At 41.4% G+C, this 24695-nt stretch overlaps 1 protein-coding gene across 2 annotated transcripts in view; it reads right to left on the bottom strand.

Annotated features, from left to right (window-relative positions):
- Window positions 1-24695, bottom strand: part of LOC144679595 (annexin A5-like) — a 131830-nt gene that overhangs the window by 52957 nt on the left and 54178 nt on the right. Inside the window, exons 1-5 of one of the 2 annotated variants that reach the window (XM_078540142.1) lie at window positions 24434-24551; window positions 24138-24164; window positions 11523-11607; window positions 9624-9718; window positions 833-946 (exon numbers count right to left, since the gene is read on the bottom strand). In XM_078540142.1, the coding sequence (XP_078396268.1) occupies window positions 833-946; window positions 9624-9718; window positions 11523-11607; window positions 24138-24155 (312 nt within the window). In that variant the 5' untranslated portion in view covers window positions 24156-24164; window positions 24434-24551. Of the gene's footprint in view, window positions 1-832; window positions 947-9623; window positions 9719-11522; window positions 11608-24137; window positions 24165-24433; window positions 24552-24695 lie in introns of those variants that run through there. The other variant, XM_078540150.1, reaches the window with a different exon arrangement.

The raw sequence follows: 24695 nt of genomic DNA, 5'->3' as shown, positions 1-24695 counted from the left end.
AAAACACTGGGGGTGCAATGAGGTCTTTAAGTTGCCCTTAATTGGCCTATTAAGGGCCTCAATAGGCCCAATGGTGGGTGGGCCTCCCGATGCCTCCCCCACACCTCGCAAAATTTTAGATAGGTCAGGGGTGGGTGGGTAGGCAGCAGGAAGGCCACCTGCTGGGTTTTACATGTCCCCTGTCTTCAAACCCACCTGCAGGGTAAGCATAAAATTCAGCCCTTCAAGGTGGTCAAATTTCCATCTAGAGTTGGTGACCCTACCTTTGCTGAGTTCAGGGCCCAGATGTTCATAGGGAGGAGCGGAGGGCATGCCAGAGTACGGCAGTGCAGGGAAATCCATTAAGACCAGGGATTCAGAAGTCCTGCCGAGTTTAATAGCAGGACAGCTCCTTTTAATTCTTTTCTTCTCTTGCTGCTACAGCCCTGGATCACCGGGGATCATCCCCAGCATTCGAGACCATGGGGAAGGGTGCAAATCAAGGGGTGAAGGGTGCGGGACCAGGAGACAGGGTGGGGAGTCATTGAGCGTGGGAGGGAGGAGAGAAGAGCCATAATTTACAAAGGGTTGGCCAAAGTCCTCCTGCTTCTCTAGGACCACAAGGAGTGCTACGAGAAGCACAAATTTGGGAGTGAAATCAAAACTTGAGCAGCTACAGTTTTCCAGAATTAGTAACGAGGATCTTATAACAATGTGTTCTATTGGAGTCTTAATCATTGCTAAAAACTGGATTGATGAAGTTGCGTACTTCTGGCATCTAACAGTCTTCCATGAAGAGCAAGATCTTCAAGATATCATAGTAAAAAGCAGAAGAATCCATCTAACAATTTACCTTAAGTGCATTGTGCAATTCGGAGACATCATATTGTAGAGGAGTCTTCATCAGCCCAACAATCAGCTTTTCAAACTTCCCACCCAATTCAGACTTTAGATCGTCAACAAGATCCTGTTGCATACAAATAAGTTTACTGTTATACAGTGCATTCTTTCAACAAGTCTCTGCCAAGATTCTACAGTGAATACAGTTGACACATGTTTTCAATTAGTGAGCGCACTTCCCACTAAACTTAACTGTCAGAGTAGGGACTTGGAACTAATTTTCCAGAATGGATGCTAGTCAGGCCTCAATAAAAATAGCTGATGCAACAGTGAGTAAGCTCCTCAGGAATAAAATGAATCACAATATCAAAGCAGGATAGTTAACGACAGTAATACTTTTGTCCAAACTATATCCTTCTTCTCGGATTACTCTTTAAAACACAGAATAAAGAAACTTCAGAAAACCCGTGGTTGAAAATTCCAATTATCTCTACTTTTAAAAGAACAACAGCAATTCCTTCCCTTTCTTTTTAAATCTTGCTTGTAATACAAGGCAGCAGCCTACATAATCCAAATGATTAAAGATGTCATTGTTTGAGAAAACCTTACAGGAATTTAAAAGTGGGAATGAGGCCAACAGGACTTTAAAGGCAGGGGCACTGAACAAAATGGAAGCAAAGATGAGTTTGAATTAGGTCATATTATTGCATACAGTTCTAAGTAACCATTGTTAAAGATATAGTAAAGTGGAAAGTTACCAGGAATGAAAGGTTACGAGTAAAGGCTTAAAAAAATTATGGCTGTCTTTTTCAAATTATGAATTGCAGTGTGAAAGTCAATAGTGAAAATATTGTTCCACCAGTTAAAAGGGAAGAACTTGTATTTATACAGTGCCTTTCTTGACCTTGAGAATATCCCAAAATGCTTTTCAGACAATTTTTTGGAGGTGTCATCACTATTGTAATGTAGGGAAACATGGCAAACAATTTGTGCACAGCACAAATAACAATAAAGGTAATGACCAGAGAATCTAGTTGAAGGATATACATCAGCCAGGACACCAGGAGAACTCTCCAATACTTCCTCCAATGAAGCCAAGGAATATTTTATGTTCATTTGAGGGACAAACAGCTCGGGCCTCAATTTAGCCATTTATCAGCAAGGCAGCATATTAGACAGTGCAGCATTCCTTCGGAACTGCACTGAAGTGTCAGTCCCAATTAGGTGCTCAAGTTTCTGGAATTGGCAAATCAATAAAAAAAAAGGAATAAACAAAGTGTAGAGGGAATTAGAGGTATTTATTTCAAACAGCAAGTTACTGCAATATAGAAGACATTTTCACAAGTGGATCTTATTTTATGGTTTTCTACTCCACTCAAAAAGGAGCAATTCGCTCACACGCTGTGTAGAATTGTCAGAAAACTATGCAAAGTGGCATCCAAATTTCTATTAAACTGTCCTCAGAGTAAAAAGAGCTGAGCATTTTATTGTACTGCCCTCTCTGTTGGGGAGGTATAAATAAAGCTAGCTCAACAATAGCTGCCTACTGTGAATCCACATGCTGAATTTCTCAATGCAAAACGCAACAGAAAGATGACGACGAGACTGGGATGGAATCCTTTATTACATTTCATTTGAGAAATTAAGAATTGAAGAACATTGGGGCACACTTCTTGAAACTTCTAAAGTAGATTCTGAGGAAGTTTGAGTTATTTCAAAGATTGCTTCATTTGTGCAGATCGTATTCAGGTACATAGTGAGTCAGTATGATATGTAATTGGAAAATGGCACTGAAGGCATATTTGGGGACAATGGGGGTATTCAACCCTAAAAAAGAGGACTGGTGTAATTACGAACAGAGGTTACACGTTTGGCTGAAAGCAAATAAAGTAGGAGCAGAGGATAAAGTAAATATTTTTCTCATAATGATGGGGCCAGGTGCTTTTGACATGGTGTTTAACCAACATTGCCCCCAACCCCCCAACCAAGACCCCAGGCTATTCTGAAACTGTTGAGATTCTGGAATCATATTATGGCGCAACTAAGAATAAGATTGCACTGAGAGTTACATTCAGTGAAAGGAAGCAGTTGCCAAATGAGACTGTTGCAGATTACATTCTCAACTGGAAGAAATTCTCTCATCATTGTGGATGTGGCACAGAGTTGGAAATCAGTCTTAGAGACGCATTCGTAGGAAGCCTAAAGAGTAATAAAATTCTGGCCAAGCTTCTGAGGAAAGGCAGTAAGCTGTCGTGGAAAGAGGCCCAAGAAGAGACCAGGGCCATGGAAACAGCAGAAACAGACACATGCAGATTCCGAGGGAATTCTTTTCCTGAGCAGGTAGGGGAGGGTCCACTGGCTTTCAGCGAGATCCAGACCACGGCAGCCAAGTTCACAGTCTCTGAGGCAGAAAATTAGATGCTACCATTGCCTATTTAAACATCCCCAAGAAAGTCAAAGTGTTATGCCAGTGGGAAAGTCAGTCATATCCAGATGGCATGCAGGAGTGGAAGAAACAGTAATGCTCCAGGTCAGTCATGCAGCAGGTTGAGGTCGTGGTAGATCCACTCGCTCAGGATTCTGGAAAATCACAAATGCGCACGTGATAGGTTTGGAAACAGAAGTTCATATTATCGAGCAGGAAGATCAAGAGTTATACCCAGCCAGAGAGCACATGGAAGATGACAATAATAGGGCTGAAGATAAAATTTCAACGCCCTCTGAAGTAGAAGGGAACCAACTCCCTGATGGGGAAGAATTTGGCTTAAGAAAATACAGTTAAACTGGACTGAGTTATTTAGTCATGATCAGTAAGTGTGTGACATTGAGAAACTGCTAAGACAGCACAAAGCAATCTTTGAACAAGGAGGACTAAATGATAAAATTTGACATCACAAGGCCAGAGCCAAGGTAAAGGACATTGTACAGCTGACATTTTGCAAGGCTAGGCCAGTGTCTTATGCACAGTTAGAAGCAGTGGCTTGAATTTTTCAGTCAGCAGGAGCTGCCATTTTATTTGCTATTTGCCTTATTTAATTGCCATTTTATGCCAATTAAGGCCCGCCCAGCATAAGACGCCAGCGGTAGCGCTCAGCACTACCTGTGCAGGCAAGGGGAGGAGGGGGAGTCGGGGCCAGCGCTCTTTCGTGTGCGCATGCAAAAGAGTGCTTCAATCTCCCTGAGGCATGGAGCTGCTTCAGGGAGATGGAAGCGCTTTTGAAATTATTAAATAATTTAATTAAACATGTCCCTTCGTGACTGTGTCACATGAGATGGGACATGTTTCAATGTTTCAGAAAATTTTTTTATTTAATTAATAAAAGCTTTAGGAAAAGGTTTTCTAAAAAAACGTGAAGGCCACTTAGCCTTTTCGCCTGCCCAACCTTAAGGTTGGACAGGCAGCGTTAACAACTACATTAATTACTTCTTTAATAGCCCTAATAGGTTATTTAAATATCAGCGGGTGCGCAGCCAACTCCGGCGCGTGCCCACCGAATGAAACATCGCGAGACAGCACGCTGATGTCGGGGCGCACACGTTATTTTACACGCCTGCGTGTCGGGCCCACCCCCGCACGCCAACTGAAAAATTCAGGCCAGTAAGTAAACAGTTGGAAATATTAGGAAAAATAGGGACAATTAAGGTGGTGAAGAGCAGTGAATGGGCTGCACCTGGCACTTTAAAAAGCAGACAGGTCCATTCAGATTTGTTGAGATAAGCAAACAGCAAACAAGGTGATGGAGAATGATACCTACCCACTGCCCAGCACTGAAGATTTGTTTTCTAATTTAGCCAATGGAAGTAAGATAGATTTGTCAAATGCACATTTGCAATTAGAATGAACTGACAAGAGCAAGGACCCGCTTACCATTCATGCACACAAAGGGTTGTGTCAGTACACAATATTATTTGGGGTATCAACTACTCGATTACAATTCCTGAGCATCATGGATTGGGTACTAAGTGGGATGAAAGGAGTGTGCTGCTTCTTAGATGAGATTCTAATTAGCAGTAAGACAGAGAAAGAGCACATTGTAAGGTTGAACAAACTTCTAGCTCGACTTCAAGAATATGGCATCAAAGCTAAAAAGCATGTGTTGTTTCACGTGTTAAATGTAACATACCTAAATCACCAAATAGATGGTGAAGGTAACAAACCAATGCAGGAGAAGGTTGAGGGGGTTTTGAAAGCCAAGAAATCAGAGAACAAAGAAGAGCTTAGAACATTCATAGCGATTATTGTTTATTATTCTAAGTTCATGCCCAATAACACATCCACTCCACTGCCTCAACTGCTCAAAGATGGACGAGATTGGGAGTGGTCTGTGGACTGTCAGAAAACATTTGAAGTGGAGAAAGTACTGACTAGTGATGCTGATTGACCCGCTATAAAACCAAGAAAAAAATGGTTTTAGCATGCGATGCCTCACCACAAGGGTTAAGTGTCCTCACCACAGGGGTTAAGTGTCCTCACCACAGGGGTTAAGTGTCCTCATCGCAGGGGTTAAGTGTCCTCATCGCAGGGGTTAAGTGTCCTCATCGCAGGGGTTAAGTGTCCTCATCACAGGGGTTAAGTGTCCTCATCACAGGGGTTAAGTGTCCTCACCTCAGGGGTTAAGTGTCCTCATCACAGGGGTTAAGTGTCCTCACCAAAGGGGTTAAGTGTCCTCACCACAGGGGTTAAGTGTCCTCACCACAGGGGTTAAGTGTCCTCATCACAGGGGTTAAGTGTCCTCACCACAGGGGTTAAGTGTCCTCACCACAGGGGTTAAGTGTCCTCACCACAGGGGTTAAGTGTCCTCATCACAGGGGTTAAGTGTCCTCACCACAGGGGTTAAGTGTCCTCACCACAGGGGTTAAGTGTCCTCATCACAGGGGTTAAGTGTCCTCACCACAGGGGTTAAGTGTCCTCATCACAGGGGTTAAGTGTGTTGTTATCTCACACAATGGAGAAAGTGTGGAGAAGCCTGTTGCATATGCTTCACGTACTTTAACAAAGTCAGAGCAAAATTACTCAAGTTGACAAAGAGGCTTTCGCGATCATATATGCTGTTACTAAGTTCCAGAAGTACTTGTATGGTCGGAGTTTCACTTTGTTAAGTGACCACCAAGCCCTTATAATTATATTTGGTTCAAGGAAGGGAGTACCATCCCTAGCAGCAGCACAGCTTCAGAGAAGGGCGTTGATTTTGATGGTCCATCAATACGATATTAAGTATCATAAGTCATCAGGTTATGCAAATGCAGATATTCTTTTGAGATTTCCCATGAAGACCGATTCATCTTTAGCCACTGAGTTACCTGTGAATTACTTTACATACACAAATGACATGCCAGTATCTGCCAGAGAAACTAGCAAATAAACTCACAAGGATGTGATGCTCAATAGAGTGTGATGATAAGAAATTGCAGAAGTGTTCACACAGAAATTAGTTGAGTGTAGACTGTCTCTTTTGCAGTTTAAGAGTCACTATTCTGCCAAGGTTTAGTGAGAGGTTGTTAAGACTAACTTCATTGAGAACACACAGAGAAAGTCCATATCAAAGCAGTAGCAAGAAGGTATCCAAAGTTAAATAGAGATATTGAAGCGTTGGTGAAAAGTTGTGATGTGTGTCTCAGAATGAGAAATGATCTAACCAAGGCTCCTTTCATTCATGGTTAAATACAAGGAAATCATTTGAACAAGTACGTTGATTTCTTTGAAGTGGAATGAAAAAAGTACATTGTTTTAGTCGATAGCTATAGCAAGTGGCTAAAGTTGAGTCTAGGCCCAATACCACAAATGTCAAAATTATTGAAGTTTTGAGAATTGCAAATTGGTTTGCAATTTATGGTTTGCCAGAGGTGTCAGATAATGGTCCAGAGTTTACATCATAAGAGTCTGAAATAACAAACACATTCTAATTCCACATATCACCCAGCATCCAATGATGCTACAGGAAGAAGTGTACAGACTATGAAGAGGTCTTTGCAGAAGTATTTGCTAGGTGACAAGCTAGGCAATAATTTCCAGGTTTCTCTTTGGCACAGGTTAGACAATTTTCTGTTCTCCTACCGAATAACTGCACAGTCCGCAGCAGATTGCTCAACTTACAAGTTAAGTGTTGAAGCAAGCTCCTAGGACAAGATTTAGTTTGCTTAAGCCTGGCGTCAACAGCAAGTAAGAGAAAAGCAAGACAGAGTGGAGATGAGTTCTTCATGATACATGAAGGACGTAATAGCTCTGGAGAGAGAGTGCAGAGGAGGTTTACAAGAATGTTGCCAGGGTTAGAAAAGTGTAGCTACGAGGAGAGATTGGATAGGTTGGGGTTATTTTCCTTAGAACAAAGAAGGCTGAGAGGTGACTTGACTGAGGTGTACAAAATTATGAGGGGAATAGATAGAGTGGACAGGATAAAATTGTTTCCCTTGGTGGAGAATTCTAGAACCAGGGGACATAGATTCAAGATAAGTGGCAGAAGGTGTAGGGGGAACATGAGGAAGAACTTTTTTTACGCAGAGGGTAGTGGGTGTCTGGAATTCGCTGCCCATGTTGGTGGTAGAGGCAAGAGAAACTCTTTTAAAAAGTACCTGGATCTGCACCTTAAGTGCTGTAGGCTGCAGGGCTATGGGCCGGGTTCAGGAAGGTGGGATTAGAAAGGGCACCTGGGTGTCCTCAGGCTGGCATGGACATGATGGGCCAAATAGCCTCCTTCTGTGCTGTAATTTTTCTATGGTTCTATGAGGCATGAAACGTTACAGAATTCAGTGTTGGTTAGAAAGTCATGGTGAAAATCCACTGAGCTGATAAGGAGAAGTCTGTGATTAGAGTTGGTGTAAAGAGACTGGATGCATTCACATATCTAGTGAAGATTGAGACATTCTGTCACAGTCATGTAGATCATTTGCTTGAAAGTGGAAATCTGACAAAGGGAGAGCAGGAGAAAGCCCCAAAAGTCCAAATTCCTCCTCCAGTCTAAAGTGAAAGTCACAAATAAACTGAAAGTTTGCCGGTATTACTTTTCTCTACCAGTGGATTCTGCAAGTCAGGGTCTTTGAGGGAGAGGGGGAGGCAGTGGCATAGTGGCATTGTCACTGGACTAGTATTCTAGAGGTAGTGCTCTGGGGTCCTGGGTTCAAATCCCACCATGGCAGATGGTGAAATTTGAATTCAATAAAAATCTGGAATTAAAAGTCTGATGATGACCACAAAGCCATTGTCAACTGTCATAAAAACCCATCTGTTTCTGGTCTGGCCCACATGTGACTCCAGACCCACAGCAATGCAACTGGCTCTTAAAATGCCCTCTGAACAAGAGCAAATAGGGATGGGCAACAAATCCTAGCCTAGCCAGTAATGCCCATGTCCCATGAACAAATTTTTAAAAAATACAAATCAATGTCACAGTCCCAGCCATTAAGTGGATTTGGTAATCAAAGTTCAGGTTTGACACAGCCAGAGATGTTGAGAGAGCAGGGTACAACTAATGGATATGAAAGATGATATTCAGACAGAATGAGAAATATGTCACATGGGGAAGGAAGAAGAAAAAGGTTGTTCTTTTCATTACTTCTTGTCAAATGATGATTTTTTTTAAAACACATACTGGTATTAAAAAAACTACATTTACATCAGCCATATATGTTTTGGTTGTGATTACAGTAGCAACAAATATGCAACCAAACCTGTTAAATTTCAGGTATTATTGATCTTGGTTTATTCATATTTCTGAAAAATTAAAATGTAAAATAGTACATGTACATAATGTATATGTCCTTTTTTAAGTGGGGAGGGAGTGTCATATATTGCAAGAGATGAGCATTTTTTCTATACTGTCCTCTCTGTTGGGGAGGTGTAAATAATGTTAGTTCAACAATGACTGCTGTGAATCCACATCGCGAGTTTCTCTCAGTACAATAAATACACTACAGCAATGTGTCTCAATGGGGCATCTGTGACTTGAGGAGTGTAGGGATGGGTTTGCTGGTTGATCCCGACAGGCTAATTGCGGCTGGAGGTGAGGAACAGTGGATAGCACTCCAACTGCCCCTGGTCCAGAAGCATTGCTGGAAAAGCACTTAAGTGCCGGCTTTGACCATAACACCTCTGCCAGGTTTCTGAGCCCTGAATCACAGCACACAGCCAAAAAGGTCTGTTAAAATCCAAGGCATGCAGCCTCATTAGCATTCTTAAATTATTGACTCGCCTCTCAAGACCAGGTTACTCGCCTGTCACCCATGCCCCCTTCACCAACCCACCATATATGCACATACTTCCTGTTCTATTGGAACAGGTTGGAGGGCGAACGAGAAACCTGGTCTCAAGAAACAGGTGAGTAATTTAATCATCTCCCTGTCCCTCTTCCATCCATTCAGGGGGATTAAAGTTCCCTCATTGTTTTAGTGATTAAGTGGTCCATCTATGGAACAGGCTCCTGAGGAAGACAGTGGAACAGATATTGTTGATCCAAGTGCCAATTAGACAGCTATGTGACAGAAATTATGATTAATTCAAGGCATGACCTATAATAAGCATTGCACACATGGAAGGAACAGATGACTTTGGAACTACGTTTCAAAAAGATTTCCCCCACTGGGGTTTTTCCTCGTTTCTTGCTCATGTCTGTTGTAAATGAATTGATAGAGATTGAATGTCATAATTAGTCAACATCTCAATTATCATTCTACCACGTGACTACCATGATTGCAGAATAAGAACTAGATGGACCTTAGTCTTTTTTGTCTAATAATTCGTGTGTTTCTATTAAATCCATTAAAATCAGTTTGAACATCATGATGAAGCACGCACATAAATGTTTTCCTACCTTGCCAAACAGAGTTTTGTATTGAAGGCAGATTTTCATACGCTGAGCACTGCTCCTTGTCGTTAGAATGTGAAGGATGGCACTTTCATCAGTACCTACAGGACAAGAGAAAATCTAAAGCGTTAGACTCGTAAGGTAGTCTAGTAACACTTAAAGGAGACAGAACTGCTTCAGTTTATTGCGCATTAAACCTAAAGTTCTGATGAAGGATCTGCACTTGAAACATTAAACCTTTTTTTTTAGATACTGTCAAGAAGGGCAAATGCACTGTGTCACGGGAACAGAGGGTGTCATTTGTGACTTTGGTTAGGGCTGGAGAGACTCAAACATGGAATTTTGGGAAACGCGAGAACAGATTTGGAGGTGACATCATTTTCGAGGACTAGAGGAGAGGGAGATTGAATCTGGGGCAGCACATTGCATGGACAGGGCTTTTCATTCATGGTTGTAGGTGATGAGTGCAGTTTTGAAAGGGTCGTGGGTGGTACCTGAGAAGAGGAAACTTAAATATAAACTAAAACTTGACAGAATTGCAGTGACAGGATTTGTTATTAATCTTCTAAATCATTAAACCAAAATAACCAGCTCTCCAATTTTACTCCAAGGTGGCCGAGCTCCAATTATAAGATTATGCCCTCTTGTTCTGGATTTTTCCAAAGAAAAGTTTATTTGTATTTATCCTATTAAATTCATTTATCATTTGAAATATCAGTGATTAGGCCACCTCCCAATCTTCTAAATTTAAGGGACTACAAGCCACATTTCTGCAACCCATCAGCTTTAATTAATTTATTAAGCCCTGGTATCATTCAGGTGAATCTGCTCTGTATCCTATGGCAAATACATCTTTCCTGAGGTTCAGTGCTCAAAACTGAATACAGTGCTACTTGGTTGTAATTGGTACATTTGAAAACATTTTCCCTTACAACTCATCTTTGTGCTTTAAGACACACATACAGTAGGCATTCATGAAAGAAGGAGTGTTCCATTTTTTGCTAACAGTAGTACAAGTTTAAAACATCTATATAAGATCCTCAATTATCAGGATGCCAAAAATCTATTAAGCATGTGGAGGTTCAGGTGTGCAATTAGGGTAAAACTACAGAGCAACAGACATCTTATTTGGAAGTACTGCTAAATATTTGTGCACCAAAGCCTTACCGGAAGGAGAGATCAGAAGGTTTTAGTTTAAGCTACACTCTAGAATGTGAGCATGTAACCTAGACTGACAGTCCAGTGCAGCACTGAGGAACCGCTACATTGTCAGATCTGCCACTATTTGGATGAGATGGTTAATCAAAAGATCCCACAATTCTACTTGAAACAAGGTGGACCTGTTCTCCCGTGTCCATGCCTACATTCCTCCCTCAACTACAATCAAAACAGATTTACTGCTTATTCACTCCATTAGCGTTTGTATTATGTATAAAATGCCGTCCCACATTAGCCTATATAAAAGTCAATGAATTTCAAAGTAATTAATTAAATGCAAAGTATTTTGCGATCTCGCCAAGACACAAGTAATGAAAGTCTACCTCCTACCCCAACCATCAAGAGCAGAAACAGCAAAAGATGAAAATGGTTTGAGCTCTTTCTCAGATTGAAGTACAGGACCACAAGCAAAAAGATCATAGTTCCTTGCCAAATATCTTGAACTCCAAGATGCCAGTAGACATTCTGCTGGATATTGTCAACCAAATTAGCTACGCTTCAGTCTCCCAATATCAAGGCAGCTACATACCGGTTAACGTCAATCAAAAGCTCTCTAATGTTTTTACATACATCATGTAGCAAAATTCTCAACATAAGAATGATGACAGAACGAAACTTACTGAAGAAATATAATGTCTAGTTTGACCACTATGTATTTTTAACATTGGTGTTAATAAGAGTACTTACCCAACCCTTTCATTGCTTTTCTAAGCACCTCTGCATCATGATTCGCATCAAAGTTTGGGTAGTCCTTAATTGTTCCTCTTGGAGCCTAGACAGCAAATACAATTGAAAAGGCATTACTTTTTCTTTTAAAAATATTGACGGCTATAGGATTACAAATGTTTGTAAATTCAAGTTTGCAAACAGCATGTTTTGCTTTTCTCCTCCTAAATGACAAACTTTAATGTTACTGTAAAATATTACGCATTATGGATTATAGGACTGCAACTTAACTGCCAACAGTACTGACGGAGCTGTGCTCTAGGGGTGATTTTTCAGTGTACACCTTAGTTGTATTGGGCAGAGCCAAAACTTCATTCAACTGAAATACACCATCAATCTGTAATGTTAATCACTCAGTTCTGCTTGGTGAAAATTTACAGAAATATATCTTGTTCTTAGCACAGGGAAAACTACTTTATCTTTGTTCTGGTGGATTTGGGCTAACTTTGCACAGTTCCATTTTACTGCTCAACATCCCTACCCAACCCCACAACATCCCGGCACCCCTCCAACCCCACAACCATCCTGCAAACATACCAAATTTAACACCAACTCATCGGACACTGTACCCATTTTGTCCCTAATGTGCATCCTCAGCATTTCTGACCAGCCTCAGCAAAAGCAGCAACAATGAATCTTTGTACCTATTACTGATTTAACGCGAGCAGATTAATACCCCAAAAATCTAACATTTAGGACACAGAAGCAGTTTTGGACAATGTATTATTCAAGATTAGGCATGAGCTTCACTGGAATTAGGTCAGTGAATGCCGAGATGGTCGTCACTATCGAGTGTCAGGGATGAATAGGAATTCCAGACGTGCGCACAGGCATAGACTTACACCTGGGCTTGCGGAGAGCAGAAATGCGCCGCTCTGAAGGCAGTGTGGATGATCCTGCTGGTCCCACTGTTGAAGCAGAAAGGACATTGCATTGAAAGCTTGGGCTAAATGCCCAGAAGATGCACCAAGGGGTATGTGTTTGATTTGGCCTGTTAATTACAGGTGCTGTACTTACACAGTTAGGGATTTAAAACAAAAGCTGATTCCAGGACGGCACTGGCAACAGCAGCAGTGAACTTTTTTTTAGGTGAGTTCAGACAAATTAAATTGTGAATTTTATTTTTTAATTATCTGTAACTTTTAAGCATGGCTTATTAGACCTCTTAAATATATAAGATTTTGTAAACAAGATAGAAGTAACATTTAAAAGATCCTTCAATGTAATTTGTATTTTTATCCAGCTTTATGCAACCCCTTTAAAATTGTGTTTGCATGCATATTCCATGTGTAAGATGACTTCAAAATCACTTGGACTATCTTTCTTACAGGTAACATCTGTAACAGATTAAACCTGTAAAAGGTGGAAAGACGTCTTTTCTAGCCTTCTAGTCTTTATGCTTTCTGTCTTGCAAGAGCGAGAGAACGATGCAGGGAGCGGCAATGAGGAGTCAGGCACCATCCCCACAGGCTGTTCAGAAGAATCAATTACCCACCCAAGGGAGTGTATAGGGAAAGAATGTCAGTCGATATGTCAGAGGAATTCTGTGTGAGGAAACTGTGCTTCAATGGGGAGGTAATCAACTGCCTCAGTGATATCTTACAAGACGACCTGAAGTCAAGCTCCAGATGCTGCAGGACAGAACATGTGAATACGTGACTGAAGAGATGGTACAGTGGGAGGGCGTTAGATTCCTGGGACTTTGGGACTGTTTCTGGGAGAGGTGAGACCTGCACAGTTCAGATGGGTTGAACCGGAACAGAGCCAGAAGCAATATCCTTGCAGGGAGATTTGCTAGTGCTACTGGGGAGGGTTTAAATGAACTTGGCTGGGGTGCAGGAACCTGAAGGAAATATCAGTGAGGCAAATCAAAGGGCACACAGAATTGAGAAAGACAGTTGATACTGCAGTGGGAAATTGTATGGCAGAAAATGGGGTCAGAGTAAGAGGGAATTTGATAAAATCTAAATTAGGTTTACTGAGCTTGAATGTGAATGCACAAAGTCTGGTAAATAAGATTGGTGAGCTGAAGGTGCAGAATGTGAAAATATGATGTTGCGGCAACAACAGAGACCTGGCTCAAAATAAGAGGACAAATAATAAATATTCCTGGATACAAGGTGTTCAGGAAAGATTGGGAAGGAAAAAAAAGAGGTGGGTAGCAGTATTGGTTAAGGAGAACATTACCATGCTGGAGAGAAAGGATGTCTTGGAAGGGTCAAAGGCAGAATCTATTTGCTTACAGCTAAGAAACACTGGACTACAGGGTGTATTCTATAAGCCATCGACTACAGGGAAAGATACAGAGAATCAAATTTGCTAGGAAATTATTGAGATTTGCAAGAACTATAGCGTAGTTAGGATATTATCCTAATACAGACTGGAATAATAGTGTAAAGAGCAAATGAAGAGCAAGAGTTTATGAAGTATATTCTGGAGAATTCTCTACATCAGCATGTTTCTAGCCCAATGAGAAAGGAGGCATTTCTGGATCTGGTTCTGGGAAATCAGGTGAATCAAGTGTCATTAGGGGAACATTTAGAGACAGTAATCCATAGAATCATAAGGTTTAGATCACTGGGAAAAAGGACAAGGAGCAATCCATAGTAAAAATAATTAATTGGAGGAGGTCAACTTCAATGAGGAGAACACAGATCTGGCCCAGGTAAATTGGTATCTAAGATTTGCAGGCAAAACTGTAATTGAACAATGGGCTGCATTTACAGAGGAGACAGTTCATCTACAGCTGAGGTACCTGAGATAGGACAAACAGATCTAGAGCTCCCTAGATGACAAAAGTGATAGAGAGCAAGATGAAGCAGAAAAAGGGGGTGTATGGCAGGTGTCATGTGGATAACACAACTGAGAACTAGGCGGAGTATAGAAAGCCCCGGGGGGGTGGGGGGGGGAGTGAAAAAAGAAATAAGAGAACCAAAGAGAGATTATGAAAGACACAGGCAGCCAACATAAGAGGAAATCCAAAAGTCTTTTATAGACATATAAATAGTAAAAGGATGGTAAAAGGAGAAGGAGGTCCGATTAGAGATCTATGCATGGAGACAGAGTGCATGGCTGAGATATAAAATGAGTACTTCGCATCTGTCTTTATCAAGGAAGAAGATACTGCCCAGCTCGTGAAAGATGAAGTAGTTGCGACACTTACTTAGACTTCGATCTTTCCCATGCCTGGAACAGGTCACCAGCCTGCCGCCAGAGGGGCATCAAGCATGGCTGACCAGGAGACTCTCCCACTCTTATCATCTGCCATAGGTACAGCAGAAGGATTTACAGGTTGATAATCACTCTGTTTGGCCACGTTATGAATGCACCTTCCGTGACCATCAAGTCCTGAAGTACGGCTCAAGCCTAGAGCTTCTGGCTCAGAATGGGATGTCACCCATTATGTCCCAAGACCTCCTGTTGAGACACTGGGTGGGCCAAAAATTGATAATGAGGAGTATTAGATAGGCCACCTGTACTTCAAAGTTGATAAGTCACCAAGACTGGATGAGATATATCCAAGAATATTGAGGGAAGCAAGGGTGGAAATTGCGGAGGCCATAATCTTCCAAACCTCCTTAAATAGTTGGGGAGGTGGGGAAGAGTAACCAGGGCAGTGGAGAATTATAAATATCACACCCTCATTCAATGAGGGTAAGCTCAGGCCAATTAATCTTGGTTGCGGGAAAGCTTTTAGAAATGATAATTCAGGACAAAATTAAGTCACTTGGATTAATGAAGGAAAGCTAACATGGACTTGTTAAGAGGAAATCATGTTTACTAACCTGCTCGAGTTTTTTGGTGTGTTAACTGAGAGGATCAATGAGGATAATGATGTTGATGTGGTGTACTTGGCCTTCCAAAAGGCATTTAATCAAGCATCACATAACAAGCCTGTCAGCAAAGTTAGAGCTCATGGAATAAAAGGGACAGAGGCAGCATGGATTCAAATTGACTAAATGACAAGAATCGTAGTAGTATGAACGGTTGTTTATTGTACTGGCGGAAGGTTTACAGTGGAGTTCCACAGGGGTCAGCGTTACAGCCCATAAAGTACATCTCTTCGTGGTTTAGGCTTTGTTGTCCAAAAGCTCTCCTCTTCTACTCTTTTTAATCTGGATGAAAGTACAGCTAATTCAGTCCAAGGAAGCAAACATACTTTTTTTTAAAAAAAGAGGCTACTCAATTCAAAATACTTCAAATTCTGAAAGATCTAGAAAGCCAACACAGTGCTTGTCGGAAAAGTGCATAAACAAGCTTCAGTAAGATTATTAACTTATCTTGTCTCATGCTCACCTTTGAAATTGAAATTCTCTAATCCTGTCCAGTTTCCAAAAAGCTTACACAGCATCAACTAATTCCTGTTCAAATTCAGAAACTTTTATTCAACATAGTAACATGTTGCAATGATCAAAGCTGGGACAAGATGGGACTCAGCAGGCCAGTGTTCAGAGGCTGGCTCTAGGTTGGAAAGCTCAGTTATTCATGAACAAAGTGCAGTCAAATCAAATGTGACAACTCATTATCCACATAATCTCACCACAAACAGAGGAGAATAAAAAAAGAGTGATGAATAAAAATAAAGCTGGATAAGAAATCTAAGTAAAGTTGGTTAAAATTGAAGACCATGGACATTTAAACTGATCTGTGTTCAGCCACATCATTCTTTTTTAAAAAATGAGTTCTGGCAATTGGAATCATTGTGTCCCGAAAAGTAAAATTGATTAATGTCTTTCACATTGATTTAGCTAATCAGGAGGATAGGGAGCAGTACAACAGGCCGCAAAACGGTCAAATAGAGCAAGACAGTTGAGGATAATCCATATACAAGAGAACTTAAGTACACCAGTGTTACTGTTAAATGTTTTGATTTTTACCTCACCAAAGCTTTACTTCAAAGACAACTTCAACTGTTCTACCAGCTGAGGATTTGGGAAATATAAAACTCAGCATAAGATAGAAATCGTAAATATATTAGGCTTGCTTTTAACCCTGCCCTTCTAGAGAATATGAAGCAAGCGAGAAGTTAAAATTGGAGCCATGCCTTACCCCCTCCGAATCGGCCCTCTGCCTTTCCAGATGTTGTCACTTTAACATGCTGCTGCAACAGGCACACAGGAAGCTTGCTGGAAGGCAGTAGGTTCCTACCTGACTATGTGGATCATGTTCCAACGAAAAAAATTGGGAGTATAATTTAACCTCAGGCCGGCAGAGGTTCCACTCTCGATCTGTGTTGAGTTAGCTGATCTACGTTGGTACATTTCTGTAGTAATTGTAAGTTAAACCTTTCGTACTATTCTGGGGATCATGTGACTGTATGGATGAATCAGCCCTAAGCACGGGTAATCTTTGGGGCAGAGCTTTTTAGCCTTGGGCTTGGAACAAGCATGTAGCTTCATCAGGAGCTCTGTAAATAAAGTTTACCGTTTCTTACAAGAAACTTGCCCTACATTCCAAGTTTATTACAACTGGTAACAAGGATAAATAGCTCCAAGCTGCACCTCACCTCTTGACTGTAAGTATTTTGATTTTTAAGGGAAAAAAAGAAAGAAGTATACTTACCAGCAATGACCCTCCTCTGTAGAAGTGACCCATATGACTCATCGATCGAGGACTGGAGTCATTACAAAAAGCACCTAGGTTTCTACTTTGTGGCGAACAAAATAATGGCAGAGGAGAAACAGTCCTAAGTGTTTGCAGGAGTAAAACGCATAACCTAATCCGTAGTCTGACAGCTCCAAACGTGCCAAATTCCAGATCCTTCGCCAAGCTAGTAGACCTCGTGAAGGGACATTTTTAGCCTAAACCATAGGTGATCATGCAAAGATTCAAGTTCAACTCTCGAGTAAGGGCCCCCAATGAGTCGATCGCAACATACATTGTGAAGTTAAAAGAGTTAACGGAGCATTGTGTCTTCGATGATACTTTAAACAACATGTTGTGAGATTGTTTGGTTTGCGGCATAGATGACAATGCCACTCAGCGCCATTTATTTGCAGAAGTCGATACAGAACTGAAGCATACCATGGAGATAGTGCTAGCAATGGAGAGTGCTGAGAGGGATTCACAGGCTTTGTAGAGTGTGCAACATGGCGCCGTTCTGCAACTAGGGCGGGAACCTGACACCGGGCGTGGCATGAAGAACAGGGAGGCTACCGTGAAGCAGGACATGGTCCCTACCACTAGAAAGACAAAAAGAAATACTGGAAGCAGCTCACCAGTAATTCAGAAATTAAATTGTTACCGATGTGGGGGGAATCATGTACCCAAAACCTGCAGATTTAAAGAGGCAGAATGCCACTGCTGTCACAAAAAAGGGCATGTTGTAAAACAATGCAGGACCAGATCAAGACAGCCATTCAGACAGCAGGTCAAGTTAAATGAAGTGCACAATGTAGATGAACCAGAAGCTGCTGATATAATATCTATTCCCTATACAATCTGAAGGCCAGAAAAACTGAACCATTCACTAATACACTTCAAGTAAATGGAAAGCCTCTAGTCATGGAGGTTGTCACGGCAGCATCGACCACAGTGGTGGGAGAACACACCTTTAAATACCTCAGAGAAGGTACCCAGCCATTGAGTTTGGAGCAAACCACAACTCAGCTAAAAACATATACTGGAGAGGCAATACAGGTGAAAGGCAGCGTCTCTGTGCCTGTATCCTACAGGCAACAGACAGCCCAGCTGCCAGTAATTGTTGTAACAGGTGAAGGGCCGAGCCTTCTGGGCCATGATTGGTTGAAAGAAATTAAACTCAACTGGTCAGAAAATTTTCAAGTCAGAACAGGAGGAATTCCTGAGTTGTTCAAAAAGTATGATAGAGTATTCTGAGACGATTCGGGGAAAATAAAAGGTCTACAGGCTAAAATATACATGGATTCTGAAGCAACACCCTGGTTTTTTAAGGCAAGACCGGTACCTTACACTCTAAAGGAGAAATTGATGTGGGTTTGTGCCATTTGGAGAAGTTAGGAATAATTCAGCAGTCCAATTTTCAGTATGGGTAACACCCATAGTCCCTGTGATAAAACCAGATCAAGCCATTCGCATTTGCAGAGATTATAAATTAACTGTGAACAAGGCTGCTAAATTAGACAAATACTGAATCCCAAGGATTGAAGATCTGTACGCTCAACTTGCAGGAGGAAGATCTTACAGTAAACTGCACATGAGCCAGGCATACCAACAGCTAGAGCTGGACAACACATCAAGAAGTTATGTCACTATAAATACACACAAGGGCCTGTACCAATACACATGCCTACCCTTTGGTGTGTCATCTGCCTGTGCAATTTTCCAAAGAACCATGGAAAGCTTACTGCAAGGACTTCCCCAAGTTATAGTATATCTGGATGACGTCCTGATCAGAGGATCAATGGAAAGAACATTGACCAACCTAGAAGAGGTTCTGAAGAAATTTTTAGAGGCTAGCGTTCGTTTGAAAAAAGAGAAGTGCACTTTCCAAGCAACTGAAGTCACACATTTGGGTCAAGTGGATGCACATCCATTAGAGGGGAAAGTCAAGGCAATCAAGGAAATGCCCTCTCCTTACCAACTTCACGGAGTTCAAATCTTTTTTGGGCATGGTAAATTATTACAGTCGCTTCTTGCCTAATCTATCCATCTATCTATAGTGTTAGCCCCTTTACACTTATTATTAAAGAAGAACCACAGATGGTCCTGAAAGGCCCAGCAAGAGGAAGCCTTCATGAAAGTCAAGAAATTTTTACACTCATCATGTCTGCTGGTACACTATGACCCATCTAAGGAATTAATACTCACTCGTGATGCATCTGCCTACAGAATGGGAGCAGTATTGTCGCACAAAATGGAGGATGGATCTGAAAGACCAATAGGATATTATCCAGAACCCTTTCTGCAGCTGAGAACGGTTACTCACAAATTGTAAAAGGCGGCTTATCTACCATAATTGGAGTGAAGCAGTTCCATCTCTATTTGCACGGTCGACACCACCATAATGTCAGGTCACAAGCCACTGTTGGATTTGTTTAGTGAAGATAAGGCAATCCCACCGGTAGCCTCTGCTAGAATTTAAAGATGTGCTTTAATTTTGTCGGCATACATGTACACTTTTATGCGCCATCCGAGTGCGCATATAGCAAATGCAGATGCCCTCAGTCATCTTCCTTTGCCAGATAGCGTTCCACGTGTTCCAGTACCTCAAGAGGTGGTACTTGTGTTGAATTTCATGAACTCCTCGCCAGTCTGCATGAGATCGATAAAGAATTGGACAAACTGGGATCCAATTTTATCACGAGTCCCTGAACAGGTATTGCAAGGATGGTCAAATGCACAAGTCTCTGAAGAACTAAAACCATTCTATGCCCGTAAATCTGAACTGAGTTGTCAAGATGGTATCTTATTATGGGCAGCAAGAGTCATCATCCCTGTGCAAGGAAGAGAACCACTATTGACAGAGCTTCATAGTGCATATCCTGGTATTTTGAAAATGAGATGCTCGCACGAAGTTATATATGGTCAGGTGTAGACAGTGATACAGAAAAAATGGCTAATCACCATCTCCAGTGTCAGCAACAGCAGAAGTTGCCCATTTCACTGCATCTGTGGGAGTGGCCTGGTTGACCCTGGGTCAGGCTACATATAGACTGTGTAGGTCAATTTTTAGGTACCATGTTTGTAGTGATCATCGACACACAAAGTGGATGGATGTGTATGAAGTGAAATCACCTACGTTGTGTGCTCCTAAAGATAAGTCCTGCACCCTGTATTTTTCACCCAAACCTGAGACACGGAAAGCAATTTTTGTTCCGAAGTTATAAAGAGTCATACTGGGTTCAAAATATTGATTCTGTTTCTCTCTCTACAGATGCTGCCAGATCTGCTGAGCTTTCCAGCAGTTTTTATTTCAGATTTCCAACATCCACAGTATTTTGCTTTAATTAAAGCAATTTTACCTGTGGACAGTAGCAAATGCCTCTCTCACAGACTTTAACATGGCCTAGCCTCTACCTCACCCAGCACCAAGATCCACAGCAGGCTCCAAAATTAAAATCAGCCTGCAGAGTCAAGAAATGGGGCCTTTTCTGCACGGAAATCAGCAACCTAGGCTTCAGCTTCTTCCTTGCAAAAAAAAATAACATTGTTGGTTTGGATATTCTTCATTAAGAACTTTGCTTCAGAGGTTTTTGAAAAAAAAATCACGGTTCCTTCGAGCGCGAACGCCATGTCCAGTTGCACTCGTTTCAAAATGGCGCCAATCGGTCCACAGGACCCAATGTCATATTAACTTAAAATGATGACCCGGAACAGCCCAAAATATCACGCACGACGTTAAATCAAAATTAAACATGAAAATCGGGAATACTGGTCCTAAAAATTGGGTGACTTGAAAGCAGAACAACTGAAAGTAGGGCAACTTAGGACAGGGACTTACTGTAAATGAAAATTGCGGCACACTCATTAATGGGTATTGGCAACTTCATGCTTTCCTTTTTAAATTGTAGGTGCATAGGATATTTACTTTACAATGGTGCAAACTATATTCCATATCAATGGAATTAGGGGCATACTTATTATTAAATAAAATAAAACTAGAAAGTAGAATAACTGGCCTGAAAAGAAGCTTTTACACCATTAGAGTAACAGTCACTTGAGGAGGTACCAAACTTAAAAATATGGAAATACTTGCACCACAACCCACCCACTCCTATCCTTCCCATGACAGCTAGTGTGAGCCCTGGAGAGCACCAGTTCCTTCTTTCACTTCCAGATCTTTGCTGAATTTGGTGATTTCAGCCAAGGATGGCAGTATATGCAGTATAACTGCTGTCAACGCTCAAGACGAGGAACGGTGAACAACATCAGTCCCTGCTCCTGACCATTATCAAATGGCATATTTTGGAAAGTGTCGTCACATCCAGAGGATTAGGTTTGACTTCTATGCTTCCACTGTTTAAAACAGCTTTTTAGGCTCATTACGAAGGATGGTTCCTTTGGAAAATTACCAAAGGGCTACCACCACTAACTTACATTGATCTAGCATTTTTAAACGTAGGAAAATGTGCTGGTTGATTCATAGAAGAATCATGATCGAAATCCATAGCCTTTTTTAGGTTGAGCATGGTGGATAGGGCGTGGGGTGAGTGGGAATCCCCACAGAGATTTCAGCATGAGACCCAGGCTATTTTTACTCCGGTGAAGCCGGCAGGAAAAAGGTCAATGGCAGCTGGTGAGTGTGGAATTGGGACAGGAGCCAAATGTCATTCGGACCAATCGAAATAATCCTCAATAAGTCAGGAAGGAGAAATGTCTGGACTGAGAAGGCACAAGGGCACTCCTGCCCCTACTTTTGCTGGCGGCTTATGACATTGTCAGAATAAATCAGAGTCCTAGGACAGCATTTTCGGGTTGTTGAGCAGGCATGTTGGGCAGGCCTGAGAGCGGCCGGGAAACGGGCCACCGCTCACAATCGGCCCCCGACCGCGATGCCAGGGTGGAGGCGGAAAGAGGGCGAGCAGTGACATCAGTGTGGGCACGGGGGGGGGGGGGGGGGGGGGGGGGGGGGGGGGGGGGTTCGCAATGAAAGCTCCCTGAAGGCAGAGAGTTGCCTCAAGGAGCTGAGAATTTTAATTACAAAAATAAGCAGTATGAAATTCCGAAAAAAAAATGCCCATACACCAGACTCACTCACCTAAACATATAGATAATAAAAATTCTGCCCGAACATTTTTAGTTTTTTTCTATTAATCTCAGAAACTAATCTCAGAAAGAGAGCAGCACAACATCACAAGTGTTGAGAAAGGCCACACCATTCACACAAGGCAGGCACAGTTAAAACTGTGGAACCTATCAGCAGCAATCAAGTCCTTTTCAAGAGATCAAAACCTGGAGAAAAATGCTGAAACAAGGGCATTTCCCTACAGAATGGGCGGTAGATTTACTGCTTGTTTGATTAATGGTAGATTTTGTTCTACTTCAGTCTCTCTTTCAGTTTCTTTAAAGTGCTATTTGCTGCGCAGTCTCTGCACTACTGAGTTCGCCTACAAGTGAGAAGTTAATAATTGGCTCAACATGGCAACTGTAAAAAGGTAAGAGAGGACATCTCATTCAAAGAAAATCACTCACTAAGAAAACATTTATTTACATCAATTTCCAAGCAGCACTGGACACAGCAAAAGAAAAATCCATAGCCAGTTTATCTAAGATGACAGCTACAGGGGTACTCGCTTGAAAGCCGAATGTAAGTTTCAAATAAAGTTTAAAAACTCCATGAAAAGTAACAGAAGCTGCCAAGTGAGAAATGTTTGGGGGTGGGCGGGGGGAGGCCAGTGAAAAAAGATACATCAGATGTAATAAAAATGGTTTTGCAAATTTTGTACTCAAAGACTTGATACTGTACTGAAAATAAGCAAGCCTAATTAAAGGCTTTATTTTAAACACACATAATGCAAATAAAGATTAAACAAAGAAACAGAGCGACCAAGTGTTTAGGTCCAATATTTGCCTGATTCACAAACCCCATAAAAGCAGCAACTAAATAGGGCAGCACTGTTGTTCCAACAAAAATAACACTTCACTATTGACTCTTCACAAATCCCTGCTTTGACAGACTAACTTCAACAGCAGCGAGATTTGGTGCCAATAGTCAGATTGCTAGGTGAACTAGTTCACAGCTGCCACACACTTCAATCATGAACTTTGGTCAGCCTGCAATCACAGCAGCACTGACACGGTGCTATGGAGAAATATCGAGCACTAACCACACCGCACTCAACTGAACAAAAATTGCACCAAGCATCAAAAACCGTTAAGTGAAATCAGTAATCTCAACAAAAAAGAACCTCAAGGAAATTAGTTCCAGAACAACAAAGAAGATGATGTTAAGGCTCCCATCTTTGCCTATCATCACCTCCGCACCCACTATCATCAAAGTCTCAGTATATTTATCCAGTATTCGAGCCAAACATATCAAAGAGGTCTCAGGTTAACACATGCAGCTCTGAGCTAGCATATCTCAGCTGGAATTACAATTTGGTGTTGTAATTAGCCTTAGTATCGCTGTCTTAGGGAAGGGGAAAATAGAACTGGAATGCACACATGGAATTGGATCACAGCAGGAATGGCCTTAGTGTGCCCCCTTTGCCTGTCAAATAGCCTGCTGACACTCAATGACAAGGGCCACATGATGCCCATGTGCCAGAGGTAACTGACACTATGCTTTGGTAAATAATCAATACCACTGAGGTGAGGAAGCAAAATGAAGCATAAAAAACCCATTTAAGCAATCCCAGAGGGCTGCATCCTGTCTGGATTCAGATTTTCTATAACTTTTTCAAATATTTGGAATCAGTTCAACATTTCCACCCTTCTTAAAGAAAGTAATCTGTTGCAATTCAGCCTATAACAGTATTAACTGAAAAATTGTGGTTTGACTCTCTTCTGTCTCACATGACTGAGAGTATTCAGTCTGATGTTATTTAAATAAGGCATCTTTTGCTACATTAAAAGTACATTTAAAGTTATTTACTCTGCAAAGTAATAATTAGTATATGAACAACGGTTTTTTCATTCAATTTGTATTTGACCTACCTTCCCTTTCGATGCCATTCTTCCAGTCTAGTCAAAACAAATAACAAAAACAATTTAGTGAAGGCAACCACAAGAAGAAAGTTTTATAAACGTTATCTAGAAAATTTCACTTCAAAGTTTCTTCTGGGTCACCATTTTGTTTTTAAATCCAAATATACAACCGAATTCTAATCTAGGCAACTTTACATCTATTCTGTTAAACTGAGCAGAAAAGAAGAAAAAAAATCTACTCTTTGCATTTGCCTTCCCCCGTTTAGTTTTTAAAAATATTAAACACAGTCACAATGAAGGAGTACCTCGTAGCCAAGTTCTGCAAGGACTTCTCCGAGTTTTGCAAAAGCGCGACTCAAATTCAATAGAACTGTGAGCTAATATTTTCCAACTCGTACAGCTGTAACTGACCCCACCCCGCCTAAGGAAGTGGTGGAACTTGGCAGGTTTCCCGGCGGTTGGGAATTGTAGTTCCATTCAGTGAAAGATTTTACAACCTTTCCTCTTTTGCTTCTTACCCTCACACCAATCGGTATTGGCCCAGAGGTTCAGTTCAATGGGTTACAA

The sequence above is a fragment of the Cetorhinus maximus genome, chromosome 1 (assembly GCF_964194155.1).
Source record: "Cetorhinus maximus chromosome 1, sCetMax3.hap1.1, whole genome shotgun sequence".
Lineage (NCBI taxonomy): Eukaryota > Metazoa > Chordata > Chondrichthyes > Lamniformes > Cetorhinidae > Cetorhinus > Cetorhinus maximus.
This window is presented reverse-complemented; position numbering and strand designations above follow the sequence as displayed.